The following is a 24,126-nucleotide window of genomic DNA, read 5'->3' on the forward strand; positions in this document are numbered from 1 at the left end:
ATTTATTTATATACTTAACTTCTATAAAATAATTCTTTTAATTATTAATAAATTTTATTTTTATGCTTGCTAATTATTAGTATTTAGAATAGTTAGAAAGTTATCATAAAGTTAATAACTAAATTTCAATTTGTTGTTTGGGATTTTGTTTATCATATTGAGTGATATTTATTTTGTTTATTTTTGGGGAAGATATATTCTAATAACTTATTAATTTATTATCAAATAATAATCAATTCAAAGATTTTAAATATTTTGATATTAACTACTTAGGTAAGAATAAGAAAATGAATTAGATATATTCTTTTTAGAGGCACAGCTCTTTAAAAAATGTATAGCACAGCAAAGACAATATATATGAGATAATGAAAAAGAAGATTAAGGATCTTATAAATCAGTTTAGAAAAAACCCATACAATTCAGGTTTAAGTATTTATAATATTAATGATTTAGAAGAATACTCTAAATAATACTAAACGAAGCAAACATTGGATTCAATATAGAAAATCAGCTTAGAAAATAAGATTTGGCTAGGCATAAGAGGTGATGGAAACTGCTTTTACAGATCAATTATAATCCTTTACTTGCTGGAGCTGTTTAAATAAAATGATTTTACAGAATGCGATAATTTTATAAAAAGAGTTAAAAGCATGAAGAATATTAGCATTAACTCTATTAGAGAGGAGCCAGAAACTCAGGCGCTTCAATACATCTTAATTTGCTTTTTGTATCAAATAAAAAATATGAAATAATTAAAGAATATGGATATGGAAGATATTATAGAGTAGTATAATTCTAGACCTGAAGTCGACTTAGCAGCTATAGTCATTTGTAGGAATCTTATCTTTAAGACATTTTAAATCTGTAAAAATAATCCTAGCTTTAGTTTATTTATAGAGGATCAAATGAAAAGCAAAATTCCTGAAATGCTGCTCAAATATGGTGAGTATGCTGAAGACATTATTATTCCCCTGGCTTCTCAAGTACATTTATTTAGAAATAATTTTAAATTACTAAATCAATCAATTAATTTTTCTTTAAAAACTAAAAATTCAAAGGCCTTCAGATGTAATTTGTTAGTTCAGAATTTTTATAGATAGTCCCCAACTAGTATCAATACTGAAAAGCTATTATATCAGCCATTTAATTAGACAATTCCTATTTTTACTACATTGAGTGTTCTTTTCACAAAGGGTCATTATGAGTCTTTGATTTCTACAACTTAAGCTAATTCTTTTGAATAATTCTACAAGATTAAAAAATAAAAATTAAGTTATTAATAAAGCCATAATTTTGAATTTTACTCAGAAATACTAGACTAATTAAATATAGATGAATTTTAACTTCAAATGTAAGTAGAAATTAAATCTTAAGAATCGATTCAAAATAATAGAAATGACAAGAATGATATAGACCCATAGTAAAAATAAATTTAAATAAACAATTTTATTCAAACAGATGAAGATTAAAACCTCAATAAGAGCTCTAAAGAAGTGTCTTTAAAACAAAAAAAGAGCAACGAGCAATTAAAATAACAAGAAAACTCAAATGAAATAATACAAAAATAATAGAGCTAGAGAGAGCTACAAAGTAATTAGGAACATTAGAAAAAATTATATGAGTAGTATTTAGCTTAAAAGAAAGGGTAATTAGAATAAAGCATAAAAATGAAAGAAATAAATGAAAAATAGAATTTATTAAATGAATAAAATATTAAAGAAACTAATAATATTTCGACTGAAGAAAGTATTCAAGTTAATAGGTAAACTTCTAAAACATATTTATCAAACTAAGGATAACCTAAATAAATGAATTAAAATTTGATTGGAAGCAGGTCATAAAAAAATTTGGAACAAAATATTTAACTTACTTTTAAATAAGAACAATAAAACAAAACTAAAGAATCAATAAATGATTAATAATAATAAATTATACATGAAGAAAGGTAAGAATAAGAGATGTAAAGCTTTAACTCAAAAATATATACTTAAGAATAAATAAAATAGCTTTAGAATACCTTTAATCTAAATACTAAAATTGATGAGAAACACAGCTTTTCAAAAGAATAAATGAATGAGCAATAAAAAAACATTAAGAATGAAGAAAATATCAGATATTAATTACAAAACTCAAATTATTTGACAAAAGAATCTCTTAAATAAAGCCAAGTAAAAAATTAGAATTTCGCTGAAAAAGAATTTCAGAAAAATTGTTAGCCAAAGAGTAAAATAGATGAGAAACTAAACCATTCAAACGAATAAAAAAATGATTAATAAGAGAAAATTATAATTGAAGAAAGTTAAGGAATATAAATCCTAAACTAAAACATTTTAATAAAAGAGCCACTTAACTAAAATCAAGCATACAATTAGAATTTTTTTGAGAAAGAACATTAGAAAAGCATTATGCCAAATACTTAAATTGATGAGAAACAAAGCCTAAAAGAATAAAGAAATTCTTAATAAAATTAAATTATAAATGAAGAAAAGATAAGAGAGTAAACACAAAATATAAGCTCAAAAATTTAAACTATACAAGAATTTAAATAAGATGAAATAAGTAATTAGAATATTGAAGAGAAACCCATATAAAAGATAGACAAAAATCAAATAATATAAGAAAAAAATATAAAAAATAATTCTAATGCCATAACTTAACAAAATAAGGAAATATAATAAAAAGATAAAAATATCTAACATAATAAATAAACTCCAAAAACAATAAAATGTGCAAATTTTCAACAATGCAAAAAGATGATTCCTTTAAATGATCTGTAAATTTCCAAAAAAGGACCATAATAAAAACCAGTATTTTTATGTAAATAATGTTAAACAGATCTAAAAAATGATACTATCCACAAAAATATCAAAAATCAAAAAGATGAAAATCTTGAAAATGAATATACTAATAAGTTACTTATTCAATAAAAAGATGAGTAAAAAAAATAAGAAATTCAAAATAAATAAGCAGAAAATAAAAACAATAAAATAGAATTAGAAACCAAAAATAAAAAATCAGATCTTGCTAACTAAAACAAATAAAAATTAACTACAGTTTAGAAAAATGGTACTAAAATGGAAAAAAGTCAATGTTTTTAATGCTAATTAAATGTTGAAAAATTAGGTAAATTTAAAAAATTTATTTTGTGCTCTGAAAAATAAAATAAATGGATTTGTGTTAATTGTGCAAAAAAATTAATTGAATAAGGTATAATAACATAAGATTGCATAATTATAGAGGGAATAAAATATCAAATTAGTAATAGCTTTTAAATTTATATAACTTAAAATTATACTTCACACCTCAAGGATTAAGAATAAATATTAATAAATAAAGATATTTTGATCAACTAAATACCACAATAAATAACATAATAAAATAAAATAAATAAAAATTAAAATTGTGAAGAGTGTAAGCTTGATGATAAAACTTTTATGCTCAAATTTAATATAAAATTTATTTTACTTAATGACTAATGTTAAAAGCAATAAGATTGTATTGTGTGCTAAAATTGCTTAATATTATTGATGACTAAACTTAAAGAAGGAGAATATTGCATAGAGAGCGATAATGATAAAAACAAATTATATTTTGTAAATAAATAAGTTAAAGAACAAATAAAATCATTTTAACAGTAATATTTTAATTTACTTTTTAAAGAGGAAAAAGTAAAATAAATTACCAAAATAAGAGAGGAAACATATAAAAATAGTGAAGAAGAAGAAAAAATTAATTTGTCTAATTAATGCCAAAAATAGCAAATAGATTAAATTGGTGAATAAAGAGAATAAAGAAATTATGCTTAATATCAATAAAGAGATAAGGATATAGCAAGCATTTAAAGTAATTAAAATAATGAATTAATTTCTAATTAAAAAATAAATGAATTTAGTAAACATCTTCAGAATAATTAAAAATAAAATCTAAACCATATAAACATTTCTTCTGATGAATTTGATATAAATGAAAAATTAGAAGAAAAATAAATTGAAGACCTAAGTAAATGTGAAAGCTGCCAAATTTAGTTAGAAAACGATCCATATAAATTTTAAACAATTGTAAAAAAGGGTGGTAAAGATGTGAGTGCTATGCTTTGTTGTAGTTGCTTTTAATAAATAGTTATATAATATAAAACATTACCTAAAAATAGGATTGTAATTTTGAATTAAAAATAATTTATCATAGATAATGATTGCTACAAATAATAATAAATGCTTATTTAAATATTTTTAGAAAACAAAGAAGAAGAAAAAAATTAAGAATTTGAGTAATAATAAATTTAATTATAATAATAAAAACTACAATAAAAACAAAATGAAATAGAATCTAAAAAATTATCTTTATCTGATGAGCAAAATTAAAATGAATAGACAAAGAATATTTAAAATAAATGTGAAAATTGCCGACATTCTGTAGAGTAAGACATATGTAAATATGAGCTTTAGGTAATGAATAATAAATAGATATTTAATACAGCTCTATGTCTCTTTTGCTTTTATGAACTCTTTAATGAAAATGGAATGATTTTGAATGATACTTTTGTTACTTTTAATTAAAAGTAATATTTTATAGAATCAAACAATTATAGATCAAAATATAAAAAATTTAACAGTTATATTAACGAATTTTATTATGAGAATGATAATAAATCAGAAATATCAAAAAAACATTAAATTGAATTAAAATAATTTTAAAATAAGGATAAACAACAATTCTATTTAAAAAATCAACACACATAATAATAATAATAATAATAACTACAATAAAAATAAACTGAAATATAATATAAAAAATCATCTTTATCTGATGAGCAAAATTAAAATGAAAAGACAAAGAGTATTTAAAAGAAATGTGAAAATTGCCATAATCCTGTAGAGTAAGACATATATAAATATTAAATTTAGATAATAAATAACAAATAGACATTTAATACTGTTCTCTGCCTTTTTTGCTTCTATGAATTATACAATGAAAATAGAACGCTGTACAAAGATACATTTGTTACTTTTAATTAAAAATAATATTTTATTAAATTTGATAATTATAGTTAATATTGTGAAATAGCCAAAAGTCACATTTATTAATTAAGTTTTGAGGATAATAATAAAGAAATAACAAAAATAAATTAAATGGAATTTAAATAGTTTTAAATTAAGGATAAGCAACCATCTTATTTAAAAAATTAGAAAAATTCTTATTTGCCTATTTCTTATTTGAATATAAAAAGCTAATAAATTTAAGATAAATAATCTCCAAAAAATACTAATGACTTAACTAGATTCAGTAATAGTAAATATCCTAATTAATAAAGAATTAATTCTCCAAAATAACCTATAAAAGCTTATAACTATCAATTTGAAATGTCAAATATTCCTAATAAAAATGAGGAATTAGAGAGTAGAAAAAATAAAATGATGAAAGATTATTCTCTAGATTAATATACTGCTAATTAATAAAAAATTTTACCAGCATAACAAAGCTATTAAAGAAATTCATCTTATGATTCCAGATCTAGAGCCAATCAATATTATAGCTAGTAATCAACCGATTTGCTTTATTAAGATCATTTTTAAAGTAGTAATGATAAATATTATAGTTAAAATACAATTTTCTAAACAAGACCATAATCTTCGGAAAAGGTTTATAAAAATAATTTGATTGTATCTCCCAGACATTACTACACTTTGGATAAAAAGAGTTTTAATAATTATTATCCCTATAAAAAATGAAATTAAGTTATTAATAAATTGATCTTAAATTAATCATAAATTTGAGTCTGCATTAATTAACCTTTAAATTTATAAATCTTAATTATTCTATTTTTTTTGCTAAATTTATTATAAAATATCACAATTTTATTTATTAAATTTAAATTTAAATTTAAAAAAAATAAAAAATTATTTTTTATAAATCAAGGTAATTTTTATTTTTCTTTAGAAAAATTTAAAGGTTTTTCTCAAAAGAACATAAACAAAAATACTTATTTATTAAATTGACACATATAAAATTTTTTTAAATGGCATAAATTTTGTAAGTAAAATAAATAATTATCTTCAAATTTTAATTGTTTGATGGTTAATTTATGCTTCTTTTGGTAATTTGTTAGGAATACATCCTTTTTTTATTAAATCATAAGCAAATTCTATTAAAGTAGTTCTATGATGTTTAAAGTGAATATTCAGGTCTTTCATAGCAGGAGTGTTATCCAGAATTATTCTTCTTTAGAAAAAAGGCTTTATAAGTGCTACTTACTTATCAACACATCCAGCTAAGCTAAGTAATAATTTACTTTCAACAGTGAATGAAGTGAACTTATAACTATATTGTGAAAATTCTTCCTTTAGTATCTGAATTAGATCATACATCCAGTATGTACCTTCAGTAAGTAAATATCTTTTCCCATCAGTCAATTATAATTTATCCTGATCAAGAGGAATTACATGAGCTAATGCGCAATCTCTAACATCGATAGTTGCGAAACTTACTTTCGGAATACCAGGAAGTTCATTCTTCATAGCTTTTAAGATAAAATCAGCACTCAAAAAATCGTTTGAGTGAAAAGATGGACCCTATATTTAAAAATGAATGTTGACTAAAAATATAATTTTTAAAAAAATTATCTTAAATTAGTTGAATTAAAGAAGAAAATTTTAATCAATCATACTTATATGACTCCTGGAAGAATTACAGTCAATTACAAACTTGATTTATTCTTTTCATAAATTTCCCAAGCCTTTTTCTCTGCCAATGTTTTGGATTTTTCATAGGGAGGACATTATTCCTTTTTATTATTAAATAAACAATTTAAATGAATTATAAGCATTAATCTTTATGTTGTGAGAAAATGAATACTAAATTAGACCAATCTTCTGATGTAAAGAAATTTTTATGCTTTATTCCAGTAAAAACAGTAGCCATTGAAGAAGTCATAACAATTTTTTTAATCTTATGCTTTAAAGCAGCCTCAAAAATTGCTTCAGTACCCTAGACAGCAGGTATGATTAGCTCATCTTCATTTTTTGGAATTGATTAAGGGTTTGGAGAAGCTGTATGCACTACATAATCAATGTCCTTCATAGCTAAATCCCAAGAACTTTTGTCTTAGAGGTCAGCTTCAACCAACTCTAAATTCTTACTCTTTGATGGATTTATTTAATACAAATGATCAATTTTCTTATGGTTCTATAATGACCTAACTGTTCCTCTTACTTAATAACCTCTCTCAAGCAAACAAAACAGCACATGACCCGCAAGATACCCAGATGCGCCAGTTAAAAGCACTCTTATTTAGTTATTATCTCTTATTTAATTCCCAATCATTTAAAATTGCCTATTATTTTTTGATTATAAAATTTTCATTTTAATCGAAAGCTGTTGATTAAATATAAACAATAAAGTTAGAATTTAACAGATAAAAATTACAATCTTGTACCAAAAATTAAAAAATTTGAACATTAATGTTTCTTAGTTACATTTAATGTTTAAATAAAATAAAATATGAATAATCAATTCTAACTTCGTTCTACTATATAAAATTGAAGCTTATTAGTAAAAAGAAAACATATTTAAATTGAAAATTATAAATTTTAGTAAGCAAATTTAATTTTTATAACACTTAAGACGAAAAAAAATAATTTTCTGATCATAATTTAATTTTAATATAAAAACATTTTTTTAGTAAAGTTTTATTTTATTGAACTTATTTTTAGTTACTCTTTATTATATTTTTTTATTTAAATGCATATTTTTTATTCAAACACTTTTAATGCAATAACTAAAGTTAATAAAAATTGTATAAATATATTAATAACCTGGAATTAATCAAATTATTCTTTTAGAAATTAGAATAATTAATTTTTTATTCTAAACAATAACTATTTTGAACAATTTACATTTTTTATTTCAAAGCAAATTTTTTTTTTTGAACAAAGAATAAATCCAGAGATTTTCCATAAATTAATTGAGTATGTATTATCCATAATAATATAAAATATTAAAATTTATGTATTTCATTTTTATGTTTTAGTTGAATCTTTCTATCTTTAACTAAATAATAAATTTGTATTATTAAATCTAGCTTTAAAAGAATAAATATCATTACATATTTTATTATAAACTAAAGAAAGATATTATTTAATATATTTAATTAAATATTTATGACAAAATAATATTCTTAAGTTTTAAAAGTTTATTAATCTTTTTAAAAATTCATTTTAAATAAATTTAATTTTTTCAATCAATTTTTCTTGTAAAATTTGAGTTTCATCTTCAATGAAAAACGAATTTATTAAAAATAAATATCTTTTTTCTAAATTAAAAAACTCAGAAACTTTGAATATTTTTTCATTTTATTTTATGGGTAAAATCAAAAAAAACTCTAAAAATGATATCCATATGTCAAATTAATAAATTTATTCTTAGAATTTCAAAAATGTAATTTCTTTGTTTTATGTTTATGAAGTAAAAATTAATTTTTTGGTGAAATTTCTTTTTTAAAGTTAAATTCTAAAATAGAAAATAATATAAAAAAATATTATTAAATATAATTGTTCATAAATTTTAGTGTTTTAAATAAACTAAATATTTGAAAATATGTTTAACTTAAATTTATTAAAATTATTATTATAAAAAAATTATTTTATTATTTTATCTAAAATCCCACTAATTAGGAGTTTAAAATAATAATTATTATTTGGGAGTGATTTTCTTCATTCAGAAATTGCTAATTTTATCAATAAAAATTAATGAATGAAAGAAAAAGCTTAATTTATATATTATAATTTCTAGTAATTTTTTACAAATAATTTTTTTAGGAATATAATTTAATATTTTTCAAGCCTTTTATATTTGTTTAATCAAACTAATCAAGCATACATAAATCATCAATATTTTATTTTAAAAATATATTTTTTTTTTTTGAATGAAGAAATTACAATCATTAATTTATTCAATAATTTTTTTAAAGAATATTTTTTAAGTTACAAAAATTTAAATCTATATTTTTTTCTTTTAAATAAATGTAATCAAAACTCAATAGCTAATAAATAAAATAAATTCATCTATATAAATAAAATAAATACGCTGTTTCAATATTTTATTAATAAAGGAAATCTCAGCGATTTTAAAATCCTTAAAATATAAAATATTAAACCTTATTTTTGTGAAGTTGATTTTGTTGATTAATATGGAGAATATTTTTATAAATTTTTTAATAATATTATTGATTAAAATATTTACTGGTTGAAATTTCAAAAAGATTTTATTATTATCATCTATCCATCATTTATTTAATTAAATATTTTACTATTAATGAATCTAATATTCTTGAAATAGTGTAATTTATATTAAATAATTTTTTTGATAATTATATTCAATTAAAATTTTGTTTGATATTTATCATCAACCTAAATAAAAGTCTACTTTTATTTAATTTTTTAGATGTTTTAAATAAACAATAAATTAGTATAAAGTATTACTTGCTAAAGACAGATTGACTTAAAAATTAAATTATCAAACTCATTATTTATTGTATAATAAAAATCTACTTAAATTCATAATATTTGGTTTAAGCTAATGTACTTATTTTCACCTTAATTTTTGATTTATTTACTTACTTCTTTTCTTTAATTAAAAATGCTTTAGATATTTATTTTTAGATAACTGTATTTTTTCAAAATAGAGAAAATATCTATTCGTTCTAACTTAATTTACTCATAGATAGCTAATTTTATATTAAAAAATTATTGAGAAATAAAGTGTCTTTGTTATAAAAATAAATAAATGAGAAATAACTTACCTTTTTAGTGATTAAATAAAGAGATGTTGGTTGAATAATAATTTTAGAATTTCAATTAGTATTAAGATAGAAATTATCTGACTTAAGTTTTTATAAAAATTAATAATAGAAATTACTAAACACTTAATTTGGTCCTGTGCGTAAGTAGAGGAAAATAATATTGTTAATAATTTGATAACACTAAATTCAAAGAAACATTAACTTAGTTAAAAATTAGTTAGATGATTTTATAAAATGTTATGTAAAAATATCAATAATTATTTAGTTATTTTGCTAATTAGTTATTTAATTAATTAATTGATTTACAGATTTGAATAAACAAATATTATTTGACTGACTAGCTTGGTCATCTTTTGAAATCTAATATCAATTTTCTGAAATAATTCAATTAATTAATATTAAAAAAATCAATTAAACATTAAAAAACATTTAAAAAAGACATGCCTTTTTCATTTACTTTTCTAATATTCTTAATAGGTCTTTTTAAATCAACACTTTAGGAAGGTTTAGTTAACTAGACTAGAAATCTTATTGAAGAGAATTAATTCAGAAGGCTTTAAAGCTGCTAATAGTATTGCGAAGTCTGTGATGTTGATGGAATATGCTTGAAATGCCTTGATGATAGAGTCTTTCCTAATTGTGTTTGTCAAATAGGTTTTTACAGTGATTCATAAGGTAAATGCTAGCCATGTAAATAGGGATGTTTGACATGTACAACAGCGAACGACTGCTCTGCTTGGTAAAATATATATTCATTTGATGCTGCAACATAGGGTTTGAAATGTAATATTCCTAGCACAGATGGTAAAAAATACTTTCACTTCTACATTATGGATTATTAATTGATTTAATTTGTTTAAAAAATAGGAACATGTCAAAGTCCTAATAATAGTGTCCTATTTTACTATACTAGGTTGCTAAACGATTATCAAACAATTGAAGTTATTTTTAACCAAATGATCTACATAAAAAGTGCAGCAAATTTTTAAAATTAGATAATTCCTTCACCTACTAACTGTGCCATATTTACTGCAGATTCTTCAACATTCATCAATTCTTTTAGTTCTTCATGTTCCATAGATTCATTAAAAAGAAATATATTTGTGATAAATTTATGTAAATAATTTAAAAGTTTTTAAATTTATAAAATGAATTATTTTTTTTAAATAATAAATAGAATCTAAGCCTTCAACATACAATGCTCAAAATCTTTTCCCTGTTCCTGAATTAGATCCAACTCAAATATCGATTTAATTAAATGAAAAATAAATATCTGTTACTAAAATATACAAGTTAGAAAATCAAATGAGAGTTCAAAACAATGTTCTAAACAGGATTTGCTTTTTTCCAAAGACTGAAGCGTTTATAAAAGTAGGTTCATCCTAACTATTTCTTGCTCAATTAATACCTGGTATGATATTCTATAGAAACGATATCCTAAAAGAAATTAATGTAGTGAGCCCATCATAATATGTTGGATAGAAATTTGATATATCTAATTATGATGATCCTAATGGGCTTTCAGGGTATTAAATTAGTTTCAAAAATACACCAAATGTTGAAGCCAGTCTAATTATTTCTATAAAATGCTCAATATTTGGTTCTTCAACAATATCATAAACAAAATTAAGTTTGTCTAATACTAAAGACACTAATAAAGAATAAGTAGCTCTTTAAATAACAGGACAACTTTATTTTATTAACTAAAACTTATAAATAAATTTTCAAGCTATACAGTTTTCATCATTTTAAGATTATGCAATAAAAATTATCACTCAGCCATAAGTTATGGACCCAGTTGTTAAATATTTAGCTTAAGCAGACAGTAATGGAGTAATTGGAATTGTTCTCCCTTAATTCACAGTCAAAGAGTCAAAAGAAGTTGTTTTTGTGGTAAATAATTGATTTGATTATCAATTTAATTTAATTATTTTTGTTAATTTTTTTTATGAACTTAACCATTAATTAATTAATAAATAAAATTAATTTTAATAACAAAATTTTATTAATAAAGTCTTACATTTATGATTTAAGTGGTTCTATTGTTTACCATTCATATTGCTTTGCTTTATTTGCAAGTGCCTAATATATCACAGAACTTATTTAGCCAATTCCAAAACAAAATCCTTTTTCTGATGTTTGGATCACTGTGGATACAAAAGGTTTTTTTTTAGGATAGTCATAAATATTAAGTTCCGATTTTTATGCTTAAACTTGGTATTGCATTGATCAAAACAAAAATTCATGTCTTAGTAGAACTGGATAGCCATTTTAGTTGAAGCAGCTTGGAAATAGAATGATGCTTCCAGCACAACAAATGTAAGTAAATATGAAATATACTTTCTACTACCAATTTAAAAGTATTGGTTTAGAATTTAGTAAGCAATACTAGTCATATATTGTTGATACAGGATCAACTTTTGCAATTGCAGCATTTTCTTATTAGCCTTTGAAGTAGGCAATAAATCTTAAAGATGTAGTCTATATAGTACTTTTGATTCAGGCAGATTTTCCTTACTAGATAGGAAATGCTCTTTTTAACTTAGAGATTTCAATTGGCAATAGTGAAACAAAAAAATTATAATCAGTCTCCAATCAAATATCATTTATTCCTGAAGATTATTTTCCTAACCCTGACTTCAATACTCCTATTTTAAATGTAAAATACTCCATTTATGACTATTACTTTTAGTAAACCATACCAATGCAAGATCCTAATTCCCCATTGTAGATCAATCTTAATCCTCCTAACTAAATGGCAATTAATATTGGTAATTAATTAATTCTTTTTATTAAATATTTAATAATTATTATTTTAAATAACTCATTTTTTTATTTATTAACAATATATTTTTAATTTAATAGTATCAAAGACTTATGTAGCATATTAAGATTAAGTAAAAATCTAATGCAATAATTGCCCTAGTAACATAAAATACTAATTCTTCTATTACACAAACTAAAGTGATAGGGATTTTGAACTTAAAAACCCTCTTTAAACAAAAAGAAAGATGCTTAGTTTAGAATAATAGCAATTATCAACCACTACGATCCTTCCTCCTGGAAACTTAATAATCATGATATTAGGATTTGATGTAGATAAAAACTTGTTTACTAATGTTACATAAGCTTTAACAGTTACTGGGACAACTTTTACAGAACAAACTTACACAAATTTAATTTAAAGTTAATATGCTAAAGCTTAGTTATATCAAAATTAAAATTAGATTCTAAATTAAATTTTGACCTATCAAACAATCATGGAAGCTATCGAATAGTATGAAAGCTCAAATACCTCTCCCTCAAACGTTACTTAAATCAAACTTAATATTTTAAATAATTTGTTGCAAGGCTAATGGTCTACTTAAATCAATAATATCTTAACTCTTTCAGGATAGATCATTCAAAGATTGCTATAAAGCTAAATTTAGTTAACTCAACAAATGTTTTAATCAGCTTCAACTTCTATAAAGAATAGAATATCCTTTATCTACTCTCAAGCAAAGGTACTTGACGCTGCTTCTTTAAATGCTGATACTATTTTGCTTTTTTAGAACAACATATAAATTACATCACAAATATATATGCAGCTAGTCAACAAAAGTGTTAACTTTGGAAAGTATTCGGAATCTGAGATAATCCAGAATACAATTTCTTTAATGAGCTCCTACTCATGTTTGCTCCAAACCAACCAGTCTCCTGTCAGACTTACTACTCAAGCAGCCTCTTTACAAATTGAAAAGTATGATGATATTACATTCTAATATAATTACTATTAATTAGTTGGTTAGAATCTAGATTCCATTACCCTATCCTAGAACTATTATGTCTTAACTCAACAATGGACCAACAGTACTTATGTGTATCGTGATGAACTTTAATAAATTAACTAGTAATATCTTACTTAGGTTAATAGTACTTATGTTCCATACCTTTAGAGAACTTATGATATTAAAATCCCTGCCATATTTACTGATTAACCATATGTTGTCTCTTCTTCTCGTAGAAGAAGATTCTTGCAAACAGCTCCACCTTCCTCTTTACGTCCTAATTTCATTATGAATTTTGGATAAGTCTCCCCTGATGAAAAGCTCTAGTGCATATAGCGCTAAACTACTGGTAATTGGGTTCACAATAGTTGCCAAACTAAAGTATTATATTAAAATAATGTAAGATCAATATCTTGTATATGTTAAACTCCAGATGTCACATCAATAATTGCTGATATCACTGGTTTAATAGAAAATAAAAATTTGTAAAAAATCTTTAGTGAAGATGGAATTTTAGGTCTCAGTAATCTAACAAACTGGTATGAATACGCAGCTATTTGGACTATGATAGGCCTTAATGTAGTCTTTATAATGTTAATAGTACATTTTATTGCCCTTGATAAGCAAGACTTTAAGGCTTTGCAAAGTAGCTCATCATAGAATGTTGATTCTAAAGATAAGCCTACCAAAAAGTAAAAAATGCTTTTGATCATTAAATAAAAAAAACTTGAAAGTAAACTCTCAGAAAATCTTATAGAAATTTAAAACAAAACGCCTTCTCAAAATAAATAGAATTACGATGAAATAAGGTAGACAGAAACGCAAAATGATCAAGAACTTTAATTATTGTCAAAGAAATAGCAAAGCAATTCAGACAAAAAAGAAAATATTTTTGAAAAATAATAACAAAACGAATTAAATAATAATCTCTAAACAGAAAATAAAATTTTAAGCAATTTAGACACTAAAAAAGAATCATCAATAAAATTGAAGAGCTAAAATTCAGTTAATGAAGAGGACTAAAATAAACTTGAAGCTGGAAAATCAAAATAATTAATTTAAATGAATGATAACAAGCAAAGCTTCCATAATGTAGTGACTACATAAAAAAATCTTACTAATGAGCAACTTAATGAAAATGAGTCAATTAATAATGAGCATTTATCCCCTAAAAATAAAGAATTACATAATATTAACTCAAAGAATTCTTCAGTTTAATATGATTCAGTGAAATCTAAAAAAATAATTACTGAGGAATAAATAGAAAAATAAACAAGTGTTTTAAATGAAAAATAGTTAAAATTGCAAATAAAATAAGAGAAGTAGCTTAAAGAAAAATAAGAAAAAGCAGAAAAAGAAGAGTAATAAAAAATAAAAGATGAGCAGGCAAAACAGAAACTTTAGCAATTCTTAGATAAAGAAAAACCTATTCTGGGAATATTTGCATTCCATTAATTCCTGTCTTTATTCTATGTATATTATGAAAAACAATCGAGACTTCTCAGATTGGCCATATATTACAATAAGTTAATATGGTTATTAACTTTGAATTCTATTTTTGGAAAAAATATAAGTGTTGTGTAGGTTATTGTTTTGAGTATAGTCACAACAATTGTACTCACTATTGTGACAACAATTATTTAAATGCTTTTATCAAAATAGAAGCTAGTCAAAATAGGTTTAGTTATTATATTCTTATTTTGCTTATTCTGTTATTATAGCATACTCGTTGTAATAGCAGGACAATCGGCTGAAGATGCTAACATGTGGATTTTATCCTATCTAGCAACATTTATCCTTAATGAATTCATAATAGGGCTTTTAATAAGTATTGGTATGTATTATGGTTGCAAAAAATTGATAACAAAAGTTAGCAACACAGTTCTAGAATTGTTAGGGGCTGCTTTGCTTTTACAAACCTTTAAATCTTGATAATACAATCATTACACTTTTAGTTACAAAATAAATATTTATAAAAATTACATTATAATTTATTTTTTTTACTATATTATATATTTTAAAAAATATATAATAAATATTCGTATATTATGTTAACCTATATATCAATTTAAATAATTAATTTAAAGACCTAAATTTGTTTAAGAAAATTTCATGTTTTTATATAATTTTTATCACTGGTTCAAAATTAACAAACACCCAGTTAATTTACATTTTATAAAATAATATATTTTAAATATAAATAATGCTTTATTAAAAAGAATATTTAAAAATATTTTTAATTTTAATTTTTATTGCTTACTTATTTACTTGACTGACTTAAAAAAAAATTCATTTAATGTTTTTACTATTCAAAATAAATTCCTCAGTTTTTAATTTAACTTTATTTTCTCCTATAAAAAAGTAAATTAAATATAAAATAAATTATTTGAAATTAATTTTTATTAAATTAGATAGTTAAAATAAAAATAAAATAAAATGAGTCTGAGTATTTATTTTGAAGTAATAATAAAATTTTAAAATAATATTAATCTCTCCTAATTATCTCAACAATTATTAGAATATAAAAATTTGCATTTTTGAATAGGAAATAAACATATTTGATATTAACCACAAATCTAAAAAAATAATGCTTGTTTTATTTGACAATGCTCTAGATGTTTTTTATTTATTTAATTGAAGATTAATTATTATAATCATTTATTTAATGAATTAGGACTTTTATTTAAAGCCACAAGCAAAAGAAACAGAGAAAGGTATAATTAATTACTTTAATCAAAGCAAAAGCTCAAATAAAACTTAATTAAGAATATAGTTTTTGAGAAATGGAGAGTTAGCAATCAAAGAATTCAATAGAGGATAGAAGCGATTAAATAAATAGAATTATCTAGGATTTGAAGAAAGATGATTATGATATTAAATTTTATGCTGGTTTACTCAGGAGATAACTCTGTATAGATATATAAAGCATTTATTCTGTTGGATCTATTTAAGACTATTCCCAAGGTTATAAAGTGCAATAGATGATTCAAGCAGTCAACTCTTTGGAGTCAACTTATAGCATTTGGTTAGGAATTAGAGGTGATGGAAATTGTTTTTACAGGTCAATTATTGTTCTATATTTATTACAGCTTTCTCAATAATAGGGAGTAGAAAGTTTAGAAAATTTTATTATAAGGATAGATAATATTAAAGAGATTGAATCATAAAATGATGTCCTTATAACAAATAAAAGCAAGCTATTTAAGCAAATATTTTTAATTTACCTTCTAGAATTAAGAGCAATTAAAATCAAACATTAGGAGATTAATCTGATGAAGATAGTTAATCAATACAACACTCTTCCTGAATTAGACTTTTCTGCAGTTGTTATAACTAGATATTTGATATACTAAACATTTTAAAAGAATAAAAGTCATCCCTCATTTTAAATGTTCATTGAAGAAGAAATGAGTAAATAAATTCCTCGTATCTTGCTTAAATATTCAGAATATGCAGAAGATATCATTATTCCTCTAGCCGCTTAAGTAATAAAAAAAATAAAATATTTAAAATGGTTATTTATTGACTTTTTAATACTTAATTTATAATAAAAATAGGCTTTTAAAATTCAACTAGTAGTATAAAACCTTTATAGATAAAACTCTGATGGTCCTATAAATACTGAAAAATTATTCTACAAACCTTTTTCTTCAAAATAAGAAAAGGAATATACTGAAATTCATGTTTTATTCACACAAGGTCACTATGAAGCACTCATTACTAATGAAACATATATTGATGATCCGAAATTCTATGACTACTTTGTTTCAAGTACCCCTCATTTTTTTTAATAAGAATAATACTACTCACAAATAATTAGAGATCTAAATTTAGAGCTATTTTAATAAAATAAATCTACATTCAGCAGGAATACAGAAATTAAAAATTAAGTTTCAAACTCTATCAACAGCTCTGAATCTACTAATTATACTGAGATTAGCTAGAAGACAAGTTAATCAAATAAAAATTCAGAAAATGCGACACCATAAACAACACTAAGTCAAGATTAAAGTATTTTAAGTAAAAAAGAATAGAATATTGAAGAGCACAGTGTTTAAGCAAGTTCTACCTAAAAAAATACTGAGATATAGAGTGACTAAAAAAGTTAGATTAGAGAAATTTTATAGACAAAAACAAGTGAGTAGAATTAGCTGGAACATAAGAATTTATTGAATGAAAAAAAAGATGGTTTAGACAACACGCACAACAATGGAATAAAAGGTAAGTTAATAATAAATAAATAATTCAAACAAATAAAATTAATATTTATTTTAAATAAATAAGAATAAGTTTAAGATAAGAATGACTAAAAGAGTAATGAAAAGGTTGAATAAATTAGTGAAGATATTTAATAAGAGAATAAAAAAGAGACCTAAAATGAAAATAGCAAGCAAGTCGAAGTTTAATAAGCATAAATAGAAGAGAGAAAAAATGAAATTGATCAAAGTTAAATCAACATTGAAAACATTACAAAAAATGATTAAATACAAAAGTAATCTTCAGATTTTATAGAAAAAAATAAGGGAGAGGCTTAAGCTTGTGAAAACGAAGAGTAGAATTAAGATTAATAATGTTTTATATGCAAAGAAAATTCAAATTAATATATCTAAGTCTTTCAAACACTGAGGAAAAAAAATCTTGTCCCTATTTGTGTTGCTTGCTTGCTTAAAAAATTATAGAGACTTTATTACTTAGATGTTGATAGTTATCTTGTATTTGGTATTAGTTCTATCTTTTATTTAGACAACTAAAACTCAGAAAAGTTAAAATAAATTATAAGCGAATAATTCAAGTTTAAATTATAAAATAGAAGATACGATATATTGAGAGACCCAATCACTTAATAAGATTTAAAAATCCATAAAGATAATTAATAATGCTTTGAATGCAAATAGAAAGCAGAGCAAAATATATTAATTTTTGAACCTAATTATAAAAATTCAAAATATGTTTGCATTTCATGCTTAAATAATAATTTAAAGATACTCTATACCGATAGCAAATATTTAGTGTATGGCCAAGGCCCTACCTATTATTTAGATGAACCAAACATGAACAAGCTTAAGCAAATTGTAGAAAAATAATTTAATTATGAGTTAAAAAATGGTAGATACACAATAGTAAGGCAGAACAAAACTTCAGCTGAATAACAATAAAATCAATAATTAAACTAATAAATTACTTAAAAATGTTTTGATTGTTAATAAATTTCTGAGCAATAACACATTTTAATTTCAGAATCAAAAATTAAAATAAATGCATAATATGTCTGTATTCCATGCTTACAAAAGAATTTAAAGATATTTTAAAGTAATGCTAAATACATTGTTTATGGCCAAAACACATTCTATTACTTGGATGAGATAAACTCTTAAAATCTAAAATAAATTATTGAATAGTAATTTACTTATGATAATTACAATGGAATTTATGAAATAAAAAGATAGAATAATTCATACATTTAATAAAACAATCAAATTTCATAAGAGTCAATAACTTAGAACTGCTCTAAATGCAATTAAAATTCAAAAGATTTTATTTAATACTCACAAAGTTATTATAAGAAAGATTCTTCAGTTATTTGCATCGAATGCTTGGAAAATAATCTAGAATAGTTTAACTTAAACATAAGTTTAATTTCTTTAAGGAGTCATTCTTTTCTTTATCTTGATGAATAAAACTGCTAAAAACTTTTAGCAATAATAAAAAGTAAATTTAGATACGAAGAAAACAAAGGAACATATTAAATATTAAGAAACGATTATTCTTTTAAGTAAGATTAAGAATCTTAGTGCTTTAAATGTAAAGAATTAAGTCAAGAATACATTTATGTTTCGAAAGAAAAAATAGCCAAAGAATAATTAACTTTATGTATTCCATGCTTATAAAAGAATATAATTGAGTATTATACCATTCTAAATTAATTCATGTGCAAATAAGATCTAAAACTTTTTGTCAACGATGAACAAACATCCTTAAAAATCCAAAAATTTATTAAATTAAATTTTAAGTATGAAAATAAAGGCTTTAGGTTAATAGTTTAAAGAGATAGCACTAGTAGCGACAAGCTAAATATAGAAAACTAGGACTCTAAATAACTTCAAAGTACAAATCAAGTAAAAATTAATAACTATACAAATACCCCTTAAAAAGAAAGATTTGAAGAAAGTAAAAATATTTGTGAAGGTAAAATTTAATTATCAGATTAAAAATTTACAACTCCAAAATAGGATAATAAAGACTCCTAAAAGTAGCCTTACAGCGAACCAATACTAAATTACCAAAATCAATAGAAAAAAATTTAACCACAATGTCAATAATTTGAACAAAAAAATTCAACAGAAAGTCATTAATTCCATGTTTAAGAGGAATGCATATATTGTCATCAAGATATCAAATAATTAAATAAAGAACTCATAATTTCAAGATATGGACATGGATATCTTTGTTAATAATGTGTTGATGATATTATTGATAGCTATAAAGAAGGAGAAAAATTTGTTTTGATAAATCATAAATTGTATGAATATTCAGATAACATGAAAAACAAGCTTTAAACTATTTTAGATAAAAAAAAAGAATAATAAAGCTTTATTTCTATTAGCAATGAAAAAAAATCTCATTTATCTTTAAATTCTGAAACAAAAGAGCTTTAGATAAGAAATAATTAAATAAATTAAATAGATTCAGAAGAAAGTAAAAAATAAAATCATAATTTGATATAATTAAAAAATTAATACTCAGATTTAACAATTTATAGTCAAAAATGCTATTCAGATTAATGCAATAATAGAGGGTTATATAATGTCTATTAATATATAGCAGATGATAAAGAAGAAGTAATGGAAATATACTGCAGAGATTGTTTAATTGATAAATTTTTAGTTGGATTTGAAAAAGGACAAATAATGGTGTATTTTGATGGTATGCTCTATAAGCTTGATAAATAATCTAAATATGAATTAGAAACAGAAAAAGATAACCAAAAATTTATTTAATAGAATTTTGATAGGTTAGATGATTTTATAGCTCAAAAAAAATGCACTTTTTGTTAGAAAAACATTACATTTTATGGTAGTCCTCTTTGCTATGGTTGTGAATACTCTTAAAGATCTTAAATTTCTAACAGACCAGCTTTGGCTACAGGACAAATGTCATTTAATGATAATAATTAAAATAATTTTTATCAAAAGAAATAGATAAATGATAAGGAAATTTCAAGCTCAGAAAAAAACACTTTTGGAAATTTAAATAACCAAGATAGATTCATCAATTCTAGCAATTAGTCTCCTTTAGAGTAGGATCTTATAAGAAACTCTATTGAGCATAAAAACAATTAAAGTTACAATTTATATGGTCAACATTATTATACAAGTCAAGATAGACAAATCTATGAAAGTAAACAAAATAGTGCTTAATAAAAGTACAAAATTACTAACGAACCTTTAGTATCATAACAGGAAAAGTAAAATTAAATGAACTGCAAAGAATGTAATAAAGCATTATATCGTAAGAGAGAAAATGGTTTATGCGATATTTGCAATTACTATAAAACAAAGTAATAAGAAAAATATTACATAAATTCTCATTGAAATCTGAGCAATTTATTTATTAATTAAGAATTTATAAAATTAAGTAAGTTTGCCTTTATTTATGTTAAGTCAATTACTATTTCTTAAAATTAAAAAAAAAAAAAAATTGAAGATTTAAATTAAAAAAAAGCATAGAAAATAATTAAAATATATTTGTGTGATATTTCTATTATTATTGCTACTTCTACAACTTAAAAAATATTTTGATAATAAGAAATAGATAGATAGATATAAATAGATTTTCCACTCTAATTTTTTATTATCTATTTTATTTTAATTGTTTAGTTTTTACCTAATAAATCTTAAAAAAATAATTTTCATTTAAATAATTCTATTTTGCAAAAAATAGTTTAATTTTTACTCTAAATAAATAATTTATACATTAAAAAATTTTAATATTCTTAAATTAATTTATGTAAAATTTTATTTTAACTTAATACTATCAATTAATTTAGTATTTTACAAATTTTTATATTCCATAATAGATAACAAAACTTTTACCTTATTTCGAATTAATTTAAGTAAAATATATATTATATTTTTATTTGTTACTTAAAAAATAAAAAAATCATATTTTGATTTTCAGCTCACATACAATAAATGGTTTAATTTTATAAAATAATCTCTTAATTAACTGATAACGTATGAATTTAAATCAAAAAAACTAAAATTAAAATAAATTAAAATTAAAAATAATTAAGATATATTTATAAATATTTTTTTTGCTTTTATATATTTAAATAATTTAATTATTTATTTGTTTGTTTGTCTGTTTGCTTTTTCGGAAGTTATAAAAGTAAATTGCTATAAAAATTAAATATTAAATCTCCATAAATATTAAATCGAATAAAGCTCTATGGAATCAAGTAAATATCAATATTCTTTAACTATATTTTAGTTTAAGCCTAGAGAGTTAAAAAAAATAAATTTTTTCTTGATGGTGTCAAGGATTGTTTATTTATCTTATTAGCTGTATTTAATTTATGCCCTAAAAGATCTAAGAAGAAGTAAAGAAATTTACTAGTAAATACCTTACTATGCTAATTTGTTAAGTATAGTTATTATTCTAATGAGAATGCTAGATTTCTAGTAATTTTTAAGCAAATTAAAAAGCTAATTATTGTATTAAATTCCTTTGAAGAGTAAAGATAACTATGAAAGAAAGTTATACTAATTAAGAGTAAGTGAATACCTAATTGATTAAGATTTAAATTATTTAATAAACTATAGTATGCAATTGCTATTCTGCTATTACTTGGTTTATGAGACAGAAAATTAACATTTATATCTCTTAACTCATCTTTTTAATTCTTTCTTTCAATTTTTGCTTTAAAATTTAAGAAGAAAAAAACCTGAGACATCTATATCTGTTATGAAAAAATCTGTAAAATCTGTTTTGTTTAGATTAATGATGTAGACTCTTATGTTTTTAGTTTTATTTAAACTTTAAGCTAAGATATTTTACCTGCTTTTGATAGGATTAAATATCTTGATTTGTTTCTCTCTTTAAAAGTTTATTTATGTTTACACTGAGTTCGAAATAAGTGTTCTTGAGTATTTTTATGCTGTTTTTTAAATGATGTTAGGCTTGCATTACAAACAAGATCTAGATTTACCCTTCAGTCATCTTGCTAAAAGAAAAAGTATTTTTTAAATTCTATAAATAATATTTTTGACATTTTTGGGATTTTATGAAGTTTTTGTTGGTCTATCAGATAAAAAATTTATAAAAGTTTATCTAAGAATTTTATTATTATTTCATTTACCATATTTTTGGATTTTCTATAAGTAGATAAAAAACTATTTTTGTTTAGGTCCTTACAACATCTACTGTTAGTTTAATAGTGATATTGAAGTATTTTAATTCATTTAAAATTATCAACAAAGTAAGTTAAAAATAACCAAACAGTAAGTTTCGATAAATTTAATTTCGTACCTTCAACTATAGGAGGATGCTTAGTAAAAGTTATTTGAAATAGCTATGAAGTTTTAGCATAAATATATATTTATTTAAGTTATGGGATAATTATTTATTAAAGTAAATCCAAAGCTAAAGAAAGTGTATTTAAATTGTTTTGATAAGCAATCAACTGATTTACTCTTTTAATTGTTGGAACAAAGTAGCTATTAAGATTATTTAATTCAAATTGGTTATGTAGAAAAAAATATTTCTGCGTTTACAGCAAGCTTAATCATTTAGTAATAAGAGCTAATACCATAATTGACCTTTACAGAAAATAAATAAAATATAGTATTAACTACTTATTTAAAGTCTTTCAAAAATGAAATATACAAATTAATAGTGTTTAATAAAAATATAAATTAAAAGCTATGTTTCTCTCCTTTATAAATTTACTATGATCTTTATGATTGATAAACTGTCTGTCATAAATAATTATGGATGAATGAACTGAATATGTTTGATAGTATCTCAAATAATAAAAATAAATTGTTTAAAAATATAAATTCACCAGATTTATTAGTATAAAATTTATATTTATTATCGCATATTAATTGAATACCCAATATTTTATTTAGAAAATTGAATATTTTTTTGACACTTATTTAATATTTTGGATAACTAAAAATATTAATAAATCGAAAATGGATAAATATATATATATATGTAATTTATTTTGAAAATTTAAATATTATTAGAATTAACTTTTATTTAACTACAAAAATACAAGTTGATTTACTGTAATTTATTTTTAAGGTTACAAGATTACCTACCTTATCTCACAATAAACTCATAGTAGGCATATGCAATAACTAAATAAAAAACAAAGTATCATTTTATTTGGTAAATTAATAATAAGAAAAAATGAATGAAGTAAAAAATTTATTGTCTAATTTAAAAACTTAAAAATTAAATAGTTTCTTTTAAATAAAAAAAATTTAAATTAAATTCAATTATAAATAAAAGATTTATAATATTTTATTAGTTAAATATATTCTATTTATTTTT

The 24,126-nt window shown here is 21.9% G+C and overlaps 4 protein-coding genes across 4 annotated transcripts; 3 read left to right on the forward strand and 1 right to left on the reverse strand. All coding sequences in view use genetic code 6, as the record gives it.

Annotated features, from left to right (window-relative positions):
* Positions 1-239: 239 nt before the first annotated feature.
* Positions 240-5,729, forward strand: TTHERM_00008620 (hypothetical protein; the record flags this gene model as incomplete). The annotated part of the gene is made up of 2 exons (XM_001008145.2): positions 240-983; positions 1,059-5,729. The coding sequence occupies exons 1-2, from the start codon at positions 288-290 to the stop codon at positions 5,727-5,729; spliced, it is 5,367 nt and encodes a 1,788-aa protein (XP_001008145.2). The 5' UTR covers positions 240-287.
* Positions 5,730-6,053: 324 nt separating this feature from the next.
* TTHERM_00008630 (oxidoreductase, putative) lies at positions 6,054-7,320 on the reverse strand (the record flags this gene model as incomplete). The annotated part of the gene is made up of 3 exons (XM_001008146.2): positions 6,054-6,569; positions 6,665-6,781; positions 6,853-7,320. The coding sequence occupies 3 exons, from the start codon at positions 7,318-7,320 to the stop codon at positions 6,054-6,056; spliced, it is 1,101 nt and encodes a 366-aa protein (XP_001008146.2).
* Positions 7,321-10,236: 2,916 nt separating this feature from the next.
* Positions 10,237-15,498, forward strand: TTHERM_00008650 (transmembrane protein, putative; the record flags this gene model as incomplete). The annotated part of the gene is made up of 5 exons (XM_001008148.2): positions 10,237-10,600; positions 10,664-10,912; positions 10,974-11,689; positions 11,811-12,567; positions 12,662-15,498. The coding sequence occupies 5 exons, from the start codon at positions 10,237-10,239 to the stop codon at positions 15,496-15,498; spliced, it is 4,923 nt and encodes a 1,640-aa protein (XP_001008148.2).
* An 851-nt stretch (positions 15,499-16,349) lies between these two features.
* Positions 16,350-21,158, forward strand: TTHERM_00008660 (hypothetical protein; the record flags this gene model as incomplete). Its single annotated transcript, XM_001008149.2, has 3 exons — positions 16,350-17,051; positions 17,124-17,787; positions 17,851-21,158. The coding sequence occupies 3 exons, from the start codon at positions 16,350-16,352 to the stop codon at positions 21,156-21,158; spliced, it is 4,674 nt and encodes a 1,557-aa protein (XP_001008149.2).
* Between the last annotated feature and the right edge of the window lie 2,968 nt (positions 21,159-24,126).

Source organism: Tetrahymena thermophila, assembly GCF_000189635.1.
Source record: "Tetrahymena thermophila SB210 genomic scaffold scf_8254803, whole genome shotgun sequence".
NCBI classification, from domain to species: domain Eukaryota; phylum Ciliophora; class Oligohymenophorea; order Hymenostomatida; family Tetrahymenidae; genus Tetrahymena; species Tetrahymena thermophila.